The following is a 19097-nucleotide window of genomic DNA, read 5'->3' on the forward strand; positions in this document are numbered from 1 at the left end:
CATACTACTCTCACTGTTAAATACGAAAAAGGATGATGCATCAACACTTTTGATTCCCTATACAATCTTAAACACCTCAATCGAATCCTCCCTAAATCCTGTTTTTTCAAGAGAAAACAATCTGAGCAATTTCAACCTCTCCTCATATGACAATCCCTCCATCCAAAGTATCATTCCAGTAATCCTTCTCTGAATCCTTTCCAACAATTTGATGTCTTTCCTAAGGTAAGGAACCAAAGACTGAACACAATATTCCAAATGTGGCTTAACCAATGACCTGTACAATGAAATTATAAACTCTTTACACTTGTATTCAATATTTCTGTAGATATAACCTAAAATCCTATTTGCCCTACTACAAGTATTAGGATGTTACTTGAATGTCTTTAGAGACTGACTGACTATTACCCCAAGAGCCCTTTCCTTCATCATACTGTCAAGGTTATTTCCATCCAAATTGTACTTATAATTTAAATTATGTTGACTCGCCTGCATTTTCTTGAATTTATTATAATTAAAACCCATCTCCTGTTTATTTGCCTAACTTGCTTAATGATCTGAATCCTTTTGTAAATCTGCAACATCCTTTTCACAGCTAGTAACACCCACGACCTTAATATCACCTGCAAATTTAAGTAAATTATTAACTATTCCTTCATCTATGCCACTGATATAAATCAAAAAGAGCAAAGGTCCTAAGACTGAGCCATGAGGTACCCGACTTGTGGCATTCATCCAGCTTGACCAAACTCCATTTGTAATAATCCTTTGCTTTCTTTCATCCAGTTTGCTAAATTATCCCCTATATCTACAGAGACTATTTTTTTTACAAGCCTTTTATGTGGCATATTGCCAAATGCTTTCTGAAAATCAGATATACCAAATCTATACCCTTATTCTCATCTACATAAGTAGAAACCTGTTCAAAACATATCAAAATATCTGTAAGGCACAATCTCCCCTAAGTAAAACTATGTTGACTATTCAGTAAAATTCTAAACAATTTATTGAATGACTTTGCAAAGCATCTGTTAACAGACTTTCCAAAACTTTTCCCACAACTGATGTAAGACCAATGGATCTATAATTACTGGGACAATTTTTATCCCTTTCCTTGAAAAAAGGAGTTATACGAGATAACTTCTAACCCTTTGGCATCTGCTTATGATTCAAGGGCTGATAAAAAATAGTAGTAAGTGGATCACATATTCAATCTTTAATTCAAAACCCTTGGAGAAATATTATCTGGAGTATTGTTTAAATCTTTGTTAGTAAAATCTGAATTAAAAACAAAATTTAATAACCAAATCATCTCATAAACATCAGATACCAGACTTCCTGTCCCTCGCTAGTACAGAGGTATGTCTAGGGATTTACAACGCTAAAATCAGGGGTTCGATTTCCCTTGGTGGACTCAGCAGATAGCCTGATGTGGCTTTACTATAATAAAACACACACACACTAACCTTCCTTTATCACTCCTCAAGATTACTAACTCCATTTTAACATATTGTTTACCCTTAATGCATTTAAGGAAATCGTTATTGTTAATTTTTACATTTTCTGCCCTTTCTCATACATCCTTTATGATGTTCTAATTTTCTGTTTCACTAACTTTCTTGATATTCTATAATTTTCTAAGTCTCCTGTCATACAAATCAATTTAGATTCCTTAAATTTATGATGCTTTTTAAAAAATTTTATGCCTTTCACTCTTTGTGAACCAACCTGGTTTTTCAATTGCAGCTACCCTTTTATTTCTATGAGGAATATGTTTACCTTGAATATTAAAAAAAATTCTACATCTGATCAGTTTCTCCATGTAACGTAGCTGCTCAATTCACAATAGGTAATTCTTGTTGCATCCCTCCAAAATTTGTTTTTGAAATTTGGAATCAAAATACAGTTACTCCTGATTTCCATATGCAGCAAAACATCAAATTTAATGGAGCAGTGATAACTTGCACCCAGGTGTTTCCAAATTTCTACCATCTTGATGATTTCTGTATTTAAAGTTAACAATAAATTTAAAATATTGCTTTTAGTAGGTTCCTTGACAAACTGGTAAAGAAAGCCATCCTGAACAGTTTTCAAAAACATGTCTCCCTCATGCCTTGACTTTAGCATTTTCCAATCTATACACCTATGTTAAAATCACTCATAATTATTATGACTTCATTATTAGTTGAAACCTTAACCTCATAGTAAAGAGTTCATTAATTTTATCCGTGCCATTTGGCTGTCTGTAAGAAATTTCAATTGTCTTTTCCCTTTATACCCACTAACAGAAAACTAAATGTATTTAGCCTCTTTGCTATTATCTTCAATATTCTCAACTTCAACAGGATGTAACCCACATTTTACACATAAAGCCACTCCTTTCCACCTCTGTAATACAATATCCCTGTTAAAAGCCTGTAACTTTGAAGCTCAAAGAAATTTCTATCACAAAAATAATTTATGTTTAACCACGTTTCAGTTATTCTCATAACATCAAAATTCTCCTTTCCTCCTAATGCTTTAAAATAATATATTTTAATTTTTATACTTCTGGGTTCTAGCATTACAGTCGCAACAATTAAACCTACCCATATAATAACCTTTAATTCTGAACTCATTTCCTATGTTAAAATTTTCTCTGCCTCTTATTCTTTTTGCATTTAGTTTTTCCCGGTCCTTACCACTGTCTACTACTAGTTTAAAACTTCCCTTACAGCTGAGTTACTAGTCCTGGCAAATATGCCAGCCCCTATCATATTTAAATATAAATCATCCATTCCAGAAAAGCTTTCTTTCACCGAAACGATCAAATAAATCCAACAAGCCTATCTGCTCATCCTTACGAACTAACCTAGGCCTACGTACAACTTCATCCTCACAGTTAATTCTAGGCAATATCCCTGAAAAAAATTAAGTCATGGCCTGTTTCTTCAACCCTTTGTATTTATTAATTAGTTCTACTGACCCACTTTTCCACACATCATTAGCCTCTACATGCACCAGAAAAACTACATCTCTGACAGCCCTTCATTTTATCTCCTCCTTCACCAATTGTATCCTCTACCTGTTCTTCGGGTTAACATAATCTGATTAATTTCTCTCTATTTACTAACAAAGAATTTCTGATATTCATTTAGGAGGTTCTAGAGGTTATGCAAATCAAATATGAAGTTTTTTTTAATCTTTGTATGAAAATCACCTCACTACCAAATTGTTTTGATAAAGGCCTTGGAAATTCACAGACTTGTCACGTTTAGTAAAAGCTTACCAAATTTCGTGAATATACGCTAAGTAATTCAAGCATTTTAATGTACAGGGGGACTTACGAGCCAACCTGTACATTAAAATACTTTTTTATCAGAGAAATATGGCCGATGTAAGCCCATGTTGAGGAAAATGTCTCACAGAACATGGCGTCGTATAATATTATGCTGTCTGCATATAATATATAATATTATACGACGCCATGTTCTGTGAGACATTTTCCTCAACATGGGCTTACATCGGCCATATTACTCTGATAAAAAAGAAACAAATTTATAATACATGCGTAATCAAATATAACATAATAACATGTGGATGGGTAGGGACTTATGGGCTACCCTGTATACACACTTTATGATCTTATAGAGTCGATGAAACAAATTGGCTAACCTGCAATGCCAAGGGCATCTCAGTCATGTTCTATGATTGTTTGTTTGTCTTTGAATTAAGCGCAAAGCTACTCGAGGGCTATCTGCGCTAGCCGTACCTAATTTAGCAATATAAGAGGGAAGGCAGCTAGTCATCACCACCAACCGCCACCTCTTGGGATACTCTTTTACCAACGAATAGTGAGATTGACCGTCACATTATAACGCCCCCACGGCTGAAAAGGCGAGCATGTTTGGTGCGACGGGGATACGAACCCGCGACCCTCAGGTGTTATGAAGGAACTCGAATTGTTTCTTGACGTGCTGGTCTAAATATCACTTTGAATGCTGCATGATTTTAAATTCAGATAGTATGGTCTTTGACTTCATTAAGAGTTTGAGTGAAGTACAACATTGGGACTGCAACACAATCATTACCAAGTTGCATTAAAAGTTCGACTCAGTGAAAAATGATCACTTCATCAGACTGAGCTCAAGGCATGAAAACTGGGCACGACATAGAGCTTGGTCACTTAATTATGAGGATATTTTCAATTACAAGTTTTTGGACAAGCTTCTCAGTTAAATAATGAGGCACTATCCTATGGATGTGAGATATTCCCTCACATTTAGTGAGGCAGTTTCTATGATAATGTGGTACAAAGTAATAATTTCAAACTTATCACAAAAGAAGAAAAAAGCTTGCTGTAGCTATACCTTGGAAAAAATGCCTAATCGAGGTACCCATATCGTGCAATCCTCCAACCTGTCTAATGCTTAACACATATCCTCACACTGTTGTCCAGTCAATGTACAGGGATATTCTCGTCATCCCATAGTTTGCAAACCATATCCGATAATAATGATTTTTACACACAGGTTTCATTCTGTAAAAAAGAGAAATAAAGTGCTTACTTTCCCTATGGAGTTTTGGATCAATACTGAGTAAACAGCTCATACTTTGTTGTGTAGCAAGGCGAACGAGGCTAATGGTTTCTACTGATGGCTCGACAGCAGCAAGATAGTCAACAACAGGAAGTGAACGATGCTGCCACAGCTCTATGAAACTAAACGAGCCCAAATAGGGCCTGGCTACCAACTTGCACTAAACGATATGACGGACATCTTAGCTTTCTCAGAACTGGGTAGGTCTTGATACATGTTTTTGAGTGTACAAAGCAAGAGTTAAAAGTTCTTGATTAATACCCATGACCAAATGAGAAGTTGCCAGGTTTATGTCCTATTATCTACGATATGTGGTCAACTTCTTCAAGATTAGTATATCATTACTGTCTCTCACTGAAGTTGAGACTCATTTCAGATATAGTGAGAAATGTAAATTAAGCATTCTTGTCCCCAAAGTGTGTTTCGGTAGAAGCCCCAGCATTGGCATATACACGATAAGACTGTTCATTTTTGTTCAATTCAAATACTAGTTACAGTGGAATCAGAACAGTGTTTCTACAGTTCTAGGACATAGTGTAATGTACAATCTTATACTGTAGCCAGCCACACAATCATGGTTCTTGAATACAGATAATGTACAATTAAGATAGAATGGCTTTCACTTACAGTCTTTATGAAACGCTGTTGATGTTGATTGTATGGTAAAAAATTTACTGTTTGAGTGGACCATACATTATTCAAATGGTTGATTAACTTTAAAAAACTGGAACGGATTGTAACATGTTGGATAAAAGCACTGTAATAGTATGATTTATTTATTCATTATTGTTTGGTCCCACAACAAAGATATCTCCATATCTCACTCTATAGGGAAATTATTTTCATTTGTTTAACATCCTATTTCTGAACACTGTGTGAGTATTCAGATAACTTTGGCCAAAGCGATAATAAATCATTCATTTTGCTAGTCCAAGAATGTCAACAGTAACCATTTGGGTGTTTCAGAAAAAGCAATGGAAGGTCTCAAAAATAACACGAGTAGCTAAGTTTGAAGAATGTTGTTTAGGTGCACATAACCTGTCATTTGTGCTAACAGTTACCATTGCAGGAAACTGCTATAAATGACAAAGTAGTGGTTCTCAGCTTATGTTTTGACGAATGCACAACAGTTATTTGAGACACAAGAGTCCTCAAACTTGGCATAGTACTTTGTATTAATGTTCATTGCCTGTATATTAATCATATTTAAGTTGAGACATTCAGCAGCAGTATCAACACTGTAGCGTGTTAATGTCCCATCGAGAAATCCGTCCTAAACAGGGTAAACTACAGCATAAAATTGTAATTCTTCACTCCAGAAAGTAATCTCGAGTACCACTGTTCGTTCCTGCTGACTGAAGAAAAACATCTGTATATACTCGGGAGCATTGACTACTTCGCAAAACCATGCAAAGTTGATACATCAGCACAGTCGGTAACTGAAGAATCTTTATACATTAGAAGATAAAAGTATATTGAATTAACCATAGTTACTCACAGGCTGAATTTTATTTTTGCTCTAACTGGGTAGCCTGGTTTGATTTGGATGTATTTGAATATATTGCTTATTCAGTTCAAGTAAACAATTTCGAGTATACGTTTTATGACTTTTTCTCTGTTTCCATCATGCTTGTTTAGACCTATACTTTCTTTAAAGTATGCTATTGATCAGTCAGGACCCCACTATTCGTACTGGAATCAGATGCTGTTTTAAACAACCGGATATTAGTGGAGGGAGGGGTTTTAGGTCAAAGAGTAAACTGTGCTGGTTGTTGTGGCAGTACAGCTAGTACAGGTATTAGTCAAAGATGTCTGGGAACAGAGAAGTTCATTGGCCTTAGAGGTACATCTATTATGGGTGAATATGGTATAAGTACACGTGACGCCTGTAGAAATGTCACTAAATCATTGTAATCTATCAGTTACTCTGATTTTAAGGGTTGTTTTTAAAAAGAGTGATTGTTAAAACTAGATAAGTGACCCTCTTTCAACCAACACATCTAGTTAACCTGTTGACTAATTGAATTTCACTAAACTTATATTTTAAATCTGCACTTTTTCTATTTGGGATAAAATTCTTAACCATTTTGGCTATCTTGTTCTTCAATTAGCTAACGGTTTTTTTCTCATTATTTTGTGTTGAACTCTTGAAGTCTTACTGAGCTGCCATGAATGGATACGTGCTGTTCAATGACTTGGGAACTATCCTTAAGTATCCCAAAAAAAAAAACTTTGCGGATCTTGTGTCCTGAATGCAGCTGATTCTGATTCTATAAAGAAAATTACTATAATGGCAGAATCCTTTGACATGCTGATTTCGTCTGATTCTACAGTAAGCTAAGGAAAGTAAAGATGAGTAGGATAGGTAGATACAGTTTGGGTAGCTCCCAGCTATAGGCCTGACATATCGCAGTAAGTGCTTTGCACTGATGCCAAAATTCTTATATGTGGCTCTCTTGGGAGCTATTAACAACCAATAAAGTCGACAAGACAAGAGGATTGAGAATAAAGAACAACTATGGATTGTGAGATGATTAGATAACTTTTTTATCTTGAGTGTGAAAGATATAATAAAGTGAACATCAATTTAATGATAAAATTCGTTAGTTAAATAACGTATAGAGTAGTATTGTGTCATGCCAATTATTGTTACTTATTTATTTTTTCATTTCTTTTAGTGTGTATACATACATATATATACTGTACGTACATTTGTGGAAGATTCTGTTACACAACTTGTATTGTTAATTTTAGCATGTTTTATCTTTTCCAGTATTAAAGGGCTGTTTTATGATGTTGCCTTTTATTTCGTAGTTAACATTGAAAGTTGACTGTTTTTCCGTATTAAATAATAGTTTTGGTGATTGTAATGATTATTTATTCATATGCTTCAAAGGGATTTGTGACTTGCAATGGAAATTACATGATGGACATCATTGTTAAAGGGTTTTTCTAAAGTGAAATTGAAATGTGATTTATTTCAGGGTATTTTTCATGTTTTAGTGTCACTTGCACCTTTTTAAAAGCTTTTTATGATGTATTTTGCCCCCCCCCAGTGTCGCAGCGGTATGTTTGCGGATTTGCACAGCTAAAATAAAAACTGTGTTTCAATACACGTAGTAAGCAGAGCACAGATATCCCATTCTGTAGCTTTGTGCTTAATTCTAAACAAACATTATGCATTTTTCTGTGTTAAAGGATTATTTCATTTGTGCTATATGTGTTTAAGAGAGTTACATTAGTTTTTGATCAGGGTGCGTATTTAGATGTTATTGGTATCAAAGATAAGATTAATATTAACCTGAGAACAAACCTGAAATAAAGGATGGAAGGAAGGTGTAGTGTATAATAATACGACGTGTGTTCTACCTTTTATATTAAAATAATATTATTTTAAATGTATCATTTCTTTCTGAGTATGTTCAATTTTCACATAACACGTGATAAAGAATGTTTGTTTGTAGTTAAGCATAAAGCTACGCAAAGTGCTATCTGTGCTTTGTCCACCACGGGATATCGAAACCAGTTTTTAGCGTTGTAAGTCTGCAGACATAGCACTGTGCCACTGGCGGGTATGTGATGAAGAAAGTCTAAGTTGATTTTGTTATAGGTACCTCTGTCATTCTACTGAGGTCATACCCTGTTCTACTCATTAAAAGTATTGGCTATAATGCTGCATATTATGCAAGAATACTGACAGGGATGTCACTTAATTTAAAAGCAGATCATGTGCTATCTCGAGATTACTTCTTTCTCTATTTTTGAATGAGAATGGCCATTCACTTGGATGAGCTCTTATCGCTCTAGGTAAATCTGAAGTTTCCTGTGAAGTGAGGAACGTTGAATTTAAATAGTCTAGTAGTTACTCACTAGTGAGATAGTCTGTCAGAACAGTCTATTATCCAAAACAAGTACATATTATTTATGCTACGTTATTGTGTCCAATCTATTTACTTAATTTTTACAAACTCGTTACTCTACAATATACGTCGTATTTTCTGTTGTTTAATGAACTTATCCCATTGCTCTAGAGAAAATAAATTTCACCTGAAAATGCCACAAAAACATGTAGTATTATATTCTCATATAGAAAATGTTCCTAGGATTTGACCTTCAACAATGTCCCAACAAATGTGTAGGTACGTAGTTTGGTGTATGGTATGTTATCCCTACCAAGACGTTTAGCACCATTTTTTACGAAGATGGAAGCGTTAGCGTACAGCAGTCAGAATCAGTTGGTCATATTGGCAACTCAATTTGAAGTATTAACTATAGGACTGTATTTCATGACGACGAGAAACTCACTTGAAGTAAAGATGTACTTGTATAGGTACTAAAACTTTTATTAAAATAAAGTAGAGAACAACGTTTCGACCTTTTAAGGTCGTCTTCAAGTTAACAAAGAGGGAGTTTGCAAGTGACCGCTGCCGGGCACATATCTTAGGGACGAGAGTATAAACGGGTACATGATTGTTGGTGGCGTTGTAGTTAGATGTTAGGTCATTAATTAGGTTGTTTATACAATTAATATCTTTTCATGTGAGGCTGTTTTTTTAGTTTTCTTTTCTAGAAGTTATGTTGATAGTTTTGCATGAAAATTCTTTGAAAAAGTTGTTTAAGATACTTTTTGAGGTGTTTCAAAGAAATAGATGTCTTCAAAACACTACTACAAATGAAAAAACCAACACAATCTCCGAAAACTTTCATTCTTACCAATGCAAGACCGACTCATGCAACACCCCAAACCTCACAAACCAGTTTGTCCACTACGACCCATAATGTTGGCCTATGAATCATTTGACTACAACCTTGATAAATACATAGCGTGGGAATTTTCTAAATATGTAAAAACAGCCGGTTCTTTTTTCAAAGACTCTTTTAACTTTAATCTCTTATTAATCAACTAAACCATAAAGCCTTAATGGCCAGTTTTGATGTAATCTCTCTCTTTACAGAAATATCAGCAACTGAAGCCTGCAAGATAGCTTTAGAACTTTATATCCAAGACCCCAACCCATTGATACACTCCCAACAACCAATTAGCAACCATTATAGGATTTACTACCACGATAACTAACTTTATATTAAATAACCTAAACTACCTACAAATAAATGGCCTAAGTATGGGGAATCCCGTGTCACCAGTTCTAGCCAACATTTTTATGATGCAGATTGAATCTCAGTCAATGAAATTAGCCTAACACCCACCGCCATACTGGTGTAGATATGTTGATGATACAATTGCTGGATTCACATCTACAGAAAACACACTTAGTTTTTTCAACCACGTTAACTCTATACACCCCAAAATCAAGTTCGCCTGTGAACAGGAAAAAAACTAACCAAATAACATTTCTCAACCTCAAGATTACAAGAACCTGACACACAATTCAAAACAGAAATCCATGGAAAAATCACCCATACTGGACTATACATTCCCTGAAACTGTACCTGAAACAAAACAAAAACGTAACATATTAAGAAACCAAATAAACACAGACACAAAATTATGCTCACCCAATAAAAGTAACGATGAAATCAACAAAACAGAACAAGACTGCATCAACATCAACAAGTTTCCTCCAAAAACCGTTGAAAAATTATACGCATACACCTAAATCAACAGCACAATGAACAACAAACCACAATACATCCCAAGATACAATAAACTACAAAACCTTACACTGCTGCATACCATATGTTCCTGACATCATCGAAAAACACAACATTCCAGTAAACATCAAATTTATTCAAAAACCAGGTACAAAACTAAAGTCCATACTATGTAAAAAAAAACAAAAAAACTACACTGACAAACACAACGCCAACATTATTTATAAAATACAATGTAACAACGCCAGATTTCTATATGGGAGAAACAAGCAGAAAAATGGAAACCAGAACCAAAAAACACACACACACATAAAGAAACATCTTTATACGTTTTTGAATACTGCAATCAAATAAACACAGCATAACCATAGAAAACACTCAGATACTAAGTACTGAAACAAATATAAATAAATGCAAAATCAAAGAAACCCTGTTTATACAGCAACTTTAGGAAACAAAATAATTACAATCTAAAGAATCAATTAACTTGAAATCTATGTTTCTTACTCTCGTATATACTGTTTTAAATTATTAATATGAACTGGTTTTTGGCTCTTTTCGAAACAAAACAAAAGAAGTTGCGGTACAATAACATTATACTCGGCTAATAAATAATTAGGTGTAGACACTGCAAAAATATTTTCCATTGCCACAAATTCTACTCTTCGCAATACTTTGCTTCCCAAATAAACGTGAAGACCATTGTTTGGAACTTAAAATTAAGAACTGCAGGCTTCTTAGTGTTTCATGAGTTCGCATTTAATTTATATATGAAACTTATCAAAGACATTATAAAAGTAGTATAATTATTAAAATATTCAAAGTTATTAAAGAATGAAAATGAAGTTATAACAGGGACGGTTGGATCGCTAGGTCAATGGGTAAAATCCGGTGGGCCTGTGACAACTAGGCCAGTGGGATGATAACCTGGTTACACTGTCCCTGGGTTACTGACCAACCTACTGTACTTCTCTCTGCATGTATATATTATCCTGATTTTTGAATATTTGATATCGTTTTAGGCTCCCAATATGCCCCTGAAGTAAAATATCTCATTTATCACCCAGGTTTCAGGGAATTTCACTTCTAAAGGGCAATTTTAGAGATTGTGAGTTGTGTATCATAAGTATAGCGTTGTAGTTGATTTCTCTTTACCACAGTAAACGAATATAGGATTTGTAGAATATGAACTTTTTATGTTAATATTATTCAAGTCGTATACAATTGCAGGTTCACTGTCGTAAGTGAAACACAATAAAAATGACTATACTATAACCAAAATTGTTGAGTTAGGAATATCGTTTACGTAAGTCTAAGATTTAGATTATGATTAACAGATTGTAGACAAGAAAAGCTTATCTCTGTTGTGGTATTGTAAAATTCTGATGCATTTACATCACTTTTGGTATCACTTCTAAATAGCAGCAGCGTGTTCACACTTGAAATATTTTCAACATACTTACCTTGCGTATCTTGTTAGTATAATTTCCAAAAAATTGATTACCATAGATAATTTCCGAAGCGTTGCGTACTATAGCAGTCGCAACTGAAAACACTATACACGTAAAATAATGATATTTATTTTCCATTTTCAAACTACGCTCTGAATACATAGAACCAAACTATTCTTGTATCATCTAAAATGGAGAGAAAAACTTTTATGTGCAACAAAATTTGTATTTATTTTAGTAAACCTAACTGTATACTTGACGTTTTCAACTCCTTGAAAATGATATTGTGTAAATTGATTTTGTTAAGGTCAAATGAGTTTGCACATGATTTTTTCTTAGTCACGTTTTAGCAGGTGAAGTTACCTAATTTTGTACACTAACTACAAAAGTTAAAAACTTTAATTTTATTGTGTATATTTATTTAACGTATTAAATAAAAACCGCTTTACTTCCTTAAATAAATCTTGTATAAATTTCGAGAAAAATTATTTATATGTGTAAAACAAATCACTTTGTTCCTGCAGCGAAAACTTTCCATTGCCTGTTTACATCCATATTGCAGGGTGTTCACAGTTTTCCTTGCTTGTTTATACTATCACACATAACACTGTTTTTTCGTATATCACCATTGAACTTAATCCGGTTACAAGATAAAAAACAACAACTAAGAAACTATTTCTACTGTCAAAAGTTTTCAGAACAGACAACATCAACCTGCTCATAAGATATTAAATTAGTCATGGTAACTGAATACATAACTAATTGATATTTAGTTACAGAGTATAAATAAATTTTTATGTTATCATCTTAAATTAATAAACAAATGACTTACATCAATCTAAGTTTAAAATAGTACTTGCATTACATAAAATACTTATGGTATAGCTTTATATTAATAGAAACAGAATACATATTTTATTCTTAAAAATTAAAGAAAATTTAGTTTTAAAACTGTAAATCAAATAACCATTTATACATTTCAACCAAAATCTCAACTCGCATGCTATGCTAATCGTTAGGAATTTTCGCCTTTTTTTACTGTAACAGCAATCACTTTGCAGTATGTCGCTTATTAATTTCCATAAAAGATATAAGACATTCTTTATTACTTTTATAATGATTTGAATTTTGTACAGTTTTCAAAATAAAATTGCTTATGACTTAATGCTCAGTATGGTGCAAAAGGAAGACTACTATAGTTATCATGGTAGTAAACAAATAAAAATACAACAAAAATCATATGATATAAGAAACACTTTATGTTGAATTTTGTTTTACTCTAATCTGCTATATAATTTCAGCTTATAGGATTGTCCTTTATAAGTATACACTTCAGTGCCCGCGTTCAGCTGTATTAAAATATATTGATATATTTTTATACATTTTTAAAGTTAAGTTTATACAGTAACTTGTTTAAGCAAAGTACTTCAGTTCACTTTTATAAAAATTAAAAATATTGGTTGAAATTTTATTCAACGTGTTTGATATATAAAAGGACTTTTTCGAGACTCTAAAATAAACTCACAACATTTATTAACCACCAAAAACTCTTTCGAACAACAATTGATTGCATAAAAAATGTTGGAAAGTCATTTAGTAAGATTTTGTTAACACTCCAGTAAAAAAAAAAATTCCCATACTGCATATTACAAATCATATTTGAGAAAGAACCTTAAATACTAGTAATGCCCATACAACAATCAAATATGTAGAAAGAAACATCACACATCAACTTTCTATTTAGGATATTTATATACACTCAAACAAATGCACTTACTCACATAATATAATTAGTTATTAATAGGAAAATGTATACCAAGCAAAGCTCAAATGGTTTTTTAATAATCCACGAAAGGTTTTTTCACGATATACCTATGTGTGACACTTTATTCACAAACTTTTGTTTTTATGTGTTTTATGCAGGTCTTTTAAAACACTGCACCACTACGACTTATAATATCATTCAACTATCAAAATTACTTTTTAAACATCATTACATTATCAGATCAGCAGTTACAAAGTCACCAAAATAGCCTGTCAGACACAAAGTACAAATATAGAACAACATATCTATCTGGTCATTTGAAGTCATTTTGTATTTGTTTTATTTGTCAAAAAAAGAACCACCCACGGATGATTAACTCTTAGGGTTGGATCCACATCGGTTATATTTTTAAGAAAGAGATTAAAAATATTAAATACAGCAAATATCACAAAAAATCATAAAATACAAGAAAACAGAAGCTACTCAGTTAATTAATTTGAAGCATTAATTTTTCAATGACGTAACTTAACGAGCACTAATATCAACGTATATACGAAATTTACGCTCTAATGTATACATACATATGTGATCTCCATATATAATTATACGTATAAATATGTAGAGCATCTATATAGTTTCCAAAAACTTTCTAGTCCTTGACCCCCTTCCTCAGATCTCACAATGCCGCAGTTTCGTGGCTTTTTAAAATGTAAATCTAACAGTACGGATTCCATCCCCCATCTCCCATGTTCATATGGGGAACAACATGCAAGTTATATTACCAAATGCGCTATGCCACCAATGCAACACAAGAATATATTAAAACATTTAGCATTTTGCACAATGCCCGGCCCTATTTAGCAATGCTCCGATAAGCCTTACAAGCATGTAAGCATTAACAGCAGGCCTCTCACTACATAAAGTTTACATGGACATTCACAACAATAAACTATTTGAATATGAAATACATCAAGTTCCACTCAACGTAAGAGAAGTAGGATATCCTTTTGATGACTAGACAGTTTTCTGTATTCGTTCCACAGGTTCATTCAACGTTATGTATGTGCTTATATTTGCAAATATTAAGGTTTCTAAAATGGGCTTTGATTACTACAAATGCAAAATTAGCTTGTATATGTTAACGTTTTTTGAAGCGTTAATAAGCTATATAAAGCCTTTATCTATAGCAATATAGATAAGTCTCATTCTAGGCTTAATTAATCTTTAAGAGTAAGCCCCTATTTTAAGAAACACAATAATATGTAAAAGTTATGATGATGTTTAGAAAATTCAGAAATTGCTGGATTGCAGGTAGCAAACATTTTAATCAGATTTTGTCCATGAAGATAAACTGGATGTATTCAAGTAAACAAAATGAAAATTTTGAATTTTTTTAACAGTTATGGAAAAATAGTAGTTACAGTGATTATAAAATACAGCTTTTAAGTACATTTTTCTTTTATTTTAAGAATTTGAATTTTCTCAGCACATTTTGATGATTTACTTATATTAAATGATGTGAGAGTTGTACTGAAAAACTGTTAATATCACACAACAAAGTATTGTCTACGCGGTCTGATTTCTATCTCTTTGTCATACAAAAAAATAACACCACGAAACATTCATTAAAATACCTGACAAAAAGAGATAATTCAGCGCATAATGAGTAGGACAACACAAAATTCCGTCCATACTTAGGCAAACATACAAATTTTACACCACAAATATATGACATGTATGTTTCAGCATCCAATCCCAATGCTTCGGTTCACAGAACTCGTGTCGTATTATCCAAGCTAAGTACATATGTTTAAACTATATCCAGTGGAGAAGGCCGAACCAGATTCGTTGGAAGCAAACTGTAAAATGGTTGTACAGAAAAGTGCGAGTTCATATTCAAACTTTGTATAGAGTATGTGTGTGTTTTATAGCAAAGTCACATCGGGCTATCTGCTGAGTCCACCGAGGGGAATCGAACCCCCTAATTTTAGCGTTGTAAATCCGTAGACTTACCGCTGTATTAGCGGGGGGCACTTTGTACAGAACAATGTGTAATAAGTTTGGCGCTTATGAATCTGATATAAGTCCTGACTTAACAAGAAAATATAAACACTGAAAACATTACCTGAATGATGTGTCAACCCACTGACCTATAGGAATGTTTATATTAAAGAAATGAATTTAAAGTATACGTATTTGAGATTTAGATTTTTTGTAGACAGTAAGCTTTTTTCATAACGCAGGGGACTTCAATCAGTTATAATCTTTTCTTAATTATATAATTATATCTGAACAAGACAGTGGAAAGCCTAAAAATATACCACTTTCTATATTCTTGAATATTATGCATGCCACATTTGATAAAAATAACATACGAATATGTTTCTATTGAAGTTAATACCGTCATAAAATCATTAAAACTTCTTACGTGTGTAAAGTGTACAATAACGTATACTTGTTAAAGAATATTTTTTTTAACACACGAATAAATCTACAATCCAAATGATCATTAAAATTAATAATCTAAATATATTTTTGTAATAATATCAATAGCCCCCTTTCCGGCTCCCAAAAAGTATTATTGTTTGTTTGTTTGTTTTGGAATTTCGCACAAAGCTACTCGAGGGCTATCTGTGCTAGCCGTCCCTAATTTAGCAGTGTAAGACTAGAGGGAAGGCAGCTAGTCATCACCACCCACCGCCAACTCTTGGGTTACTCTTTTACCAACGAATAGTGGGATTGACCGTCACATTATAACGCCCCCACGGCTGGGAGGGCGAGCATGTTTGGCGCGACTCGGGCGCTAACCCGCGACCCTCAGATTACGAAGCGCACGCCTTAACGCGCTGGGCCATGCCGGGCCCCCCAAAAGTATTAAAACAGAAATAAAAATGTGTTTAGTTTTTATTTTCCAAATATTATTCGTATGTTCGTCGGTACTTAAAAAATGAGACAAAAAGAAGTGTGTTATTAAATGTGGGCGTATCATTACACTTAAGTAAAACATATAATTTTGGCACATCGAAATATTTTTATGGTCGTGATCACATAGCATGGACTGAAATAATAACGAAATGTTCTAAATAAGGACATCTCGTTTCAACAGGTACCGAAGAAAAAATATTTAGATACATATAATTAATAAAACATTAACTAATATTTTCAGTTAATGTGCTATCTCTCTATGTGTCGACGACGTGTCAAAAATTGGAGATTAATTTAGTTTGCTGTATTTGAGTTTGATTCACCTTAGGCACTCATTTTTTCTTATGGTGAAAAAACAACAACCAAAGAAAAATATAGTTTGTGTGAACATTGACGGTATAGACAAAAAATTGGGGGTAAACAAGATTGGTGTGTTTATTTTCTAGTTGATGTTAAAAAAGCGTCTTTTAGCTATTTTTATTAACTTTCTATTTTTCTTAAAAGTAACAAAGTACTGTAGGTTATTAAGCTGTTGTGATTGGGAAACAGAATTAATAAAACCTGGCATATGGAAAATTAAATATTCACATGGTAGAAAACGAACTAATTAGAAATAGTTTTACAGTGTTGATACAAATGTTTCTTTGGTTGAGCACAAAGTTACACGATGGGCTGTTTTAAAACCTTTTAAAATAGGTTTGAAATTATTATGATTATAATTATGGAAGCTTTAAAGAAATTAGGCCGAACATTAAGTTTGCAGCTGAAAAATAAGAGAAACATCTATTATGTTACATCAGATTTAGAGATTTGTTGTTAAGCGTAAAGCTAAACAATGCGCTATCTGTGCTTTGCCCAACGCCAATAGCGAAGTTTCAGCGTGAAAAGCCTTCATACTTTTACTGCTGAATCGCTAAGGGAGGAAAGGAGGGACAATAACAAAAAGCTTCTCTTTCATTATTTAATATTCATTTTCCAAAATTAAATATTTATTACCGTATGAATTATCTATCGAAGACGAAGTATCAATGTACGACATTTATTTTTCTTTTCGATTATCGTTAAGCCTACTGTGTGTTGGAACATAAGTATTGTTTTTTCTATTATTTACGGTTCATTCACCTGGTTTAGAAAAGCGACTACGTAAGTTTCGGTAGAACAATACAACTATTCTTGCCAAGAAGAAAATGATTCTAATTTGCTGTAGATCAGAGAACACGAAAACAAAAAGTGTTAGTTTATAAGAGGAATTAATATACAATTTTATCACTGGTAATATTTAGAAAAAGATATATATTTTTCCTTTGATTAAATAAACTGTTTAAGCAATTTTAAAGCCACAGAGTCAATCATTTTAATAGTTTATCTATTTCTATTCCAAGTTAAGTAATATACATGAATACCGAGATAAAGTTGAGAAAGAAATATCAGAGTATAATAAAAGAGGAAGACACTGAAATACATCATTCAGTTGAGTATAGTAATACGTTTTGACACAAGAAGAAAGTTAAATAACTAATAGTATTTGGCTTCCAAACCCGTAGTGAATTTTCAAGTAGGAAGGTCATGCGAGGCAGTTGAAACTGTTGTCCTGACATCACTTGTTACGTCACTTTTTCTTGATGACGTAAATTTACTCCTGAGTGGATCTGAAACAATATTTTGACGCCATCACGTTTCTTCCTCCGCTGAGCGAACCACGTTGTTGTTTAGAAAGGGAGATGTTTCCAGCTGGTCTTCGTTCCCGTTCACTAGAAATAACAAAATAAATCATATTTTAGGCAACTGATAGAATAAGGCAAAACAATGCTATTTTTAGCGCGTAACAAGAAGCCTGTCTTATGAAACTGTGTAAAAATACTCCATATACCAGTTGAACAAGATGGAAAATGTCAGTAGCTCTAAAGTGCGTCAGACTCATTGAAAAGCTGATAAATGGAATCAAATAACGTACGTGGTCTAGAAATAAAGGCTAGCTGTATATAATCTTGTGTGTTTGACGGACTGTGATCACAAAAACAGAGCTGACATAGTATCAATAAGTTATATAATCGATCGATACAGGAACTTTATTAATAAATCATTATTATAGAGCAGAGATCTGAAGAACGTTGTCCTGGTGCCAAATATAAAAAAAATAATTTATTTTTGAAAAGTGAGTTAGTGAACTTTTATTAAGTTTAAAAGAAAAACTATATAGGGTGTTCAATATTTTTGTGTTAGATTTTCGAAACAGAAAAGGATTGAAACAGGCAGGATTTATTTTAGAACACAAATGTAAATTTATTACTAATTTATATGAGGAAAATAGTTTCAAATAAATAATGTTGAATCTAGAGTGTATTGATTATTCATATTAAGTTCATTCATTATTTGAAATTGTTTCATATTTAATATTACTAAGGTTAAACTTTTACAAATCTTTTTCCACCTACCATATTTGTAAAAAAGTATAATCATTCATTCTCGTTGTGAGATAACGTCAAACCGACTACCGAAAAGTAAGCCCCACTTACTTGAATAACGGCCCGGCATGGCCAAGCGTGTTAATACGTGCGACTCGTAATCTGAGGGTCGCGGGTTCGCATCCCGGTCGCGCCAAACATGCTCGCCAATTCAGCCGTGGGGGCGTTATAATGTGACGGTCAATCCCACTATTCGTTGGTAAAAGAGTAGCCCAAGATTTGGCGGTGGGTGGTGATGACTAGCTGCCTTCCCTCTAGTCTTGGCCTAAATAGGTGAAGTTAACACTATCGAACAACATAT

General features: G+C 33.2%; 1 protein-coding gene across 3 annotated transcripts in view; it reads right to left on the reverse strand.

Moving 5' to 3' along the window:
- Positions 1-11754: 11754 nt before the first annotated feature.
- The window catches only part of LOC143258632 (popeye domain-containing protein 3-like), a 28600-nt gene continuing 21257 nt past the window's right edge, over positions 11755-19097 (reverse strand). For all 3 annotated transcript variants that reach the window (XM_076517875.1, XM_076517874.1, XM_076517876.1), the window contains one exon: positions 11755-18082. In XM_076517875.1, coding sequence (XP_076373990.1) covers positions 18003-18082 — 80 coding nt within the window. In that variant the 3' untranslated portion in view covers positions 11755-18002. The remainder of the gene's footprint in view (positions 18083-19097) is intronic.

This window comes from Tachypleus tridentatus, chromosome 8 (genome assembly GCF_004210375.1).
Source record: "Tachypleus tridentatus isolate NWPU-2018 chromosome 8, ASM421037v1, whole genome shotgun sequence".
NCBI classification, from domain to species: Eukaryota; Metazoa; Arthropoda; class Merostomata; order Xiphosura; family Limulidae; genus Tachypleus; species Tachypleus tridentatus.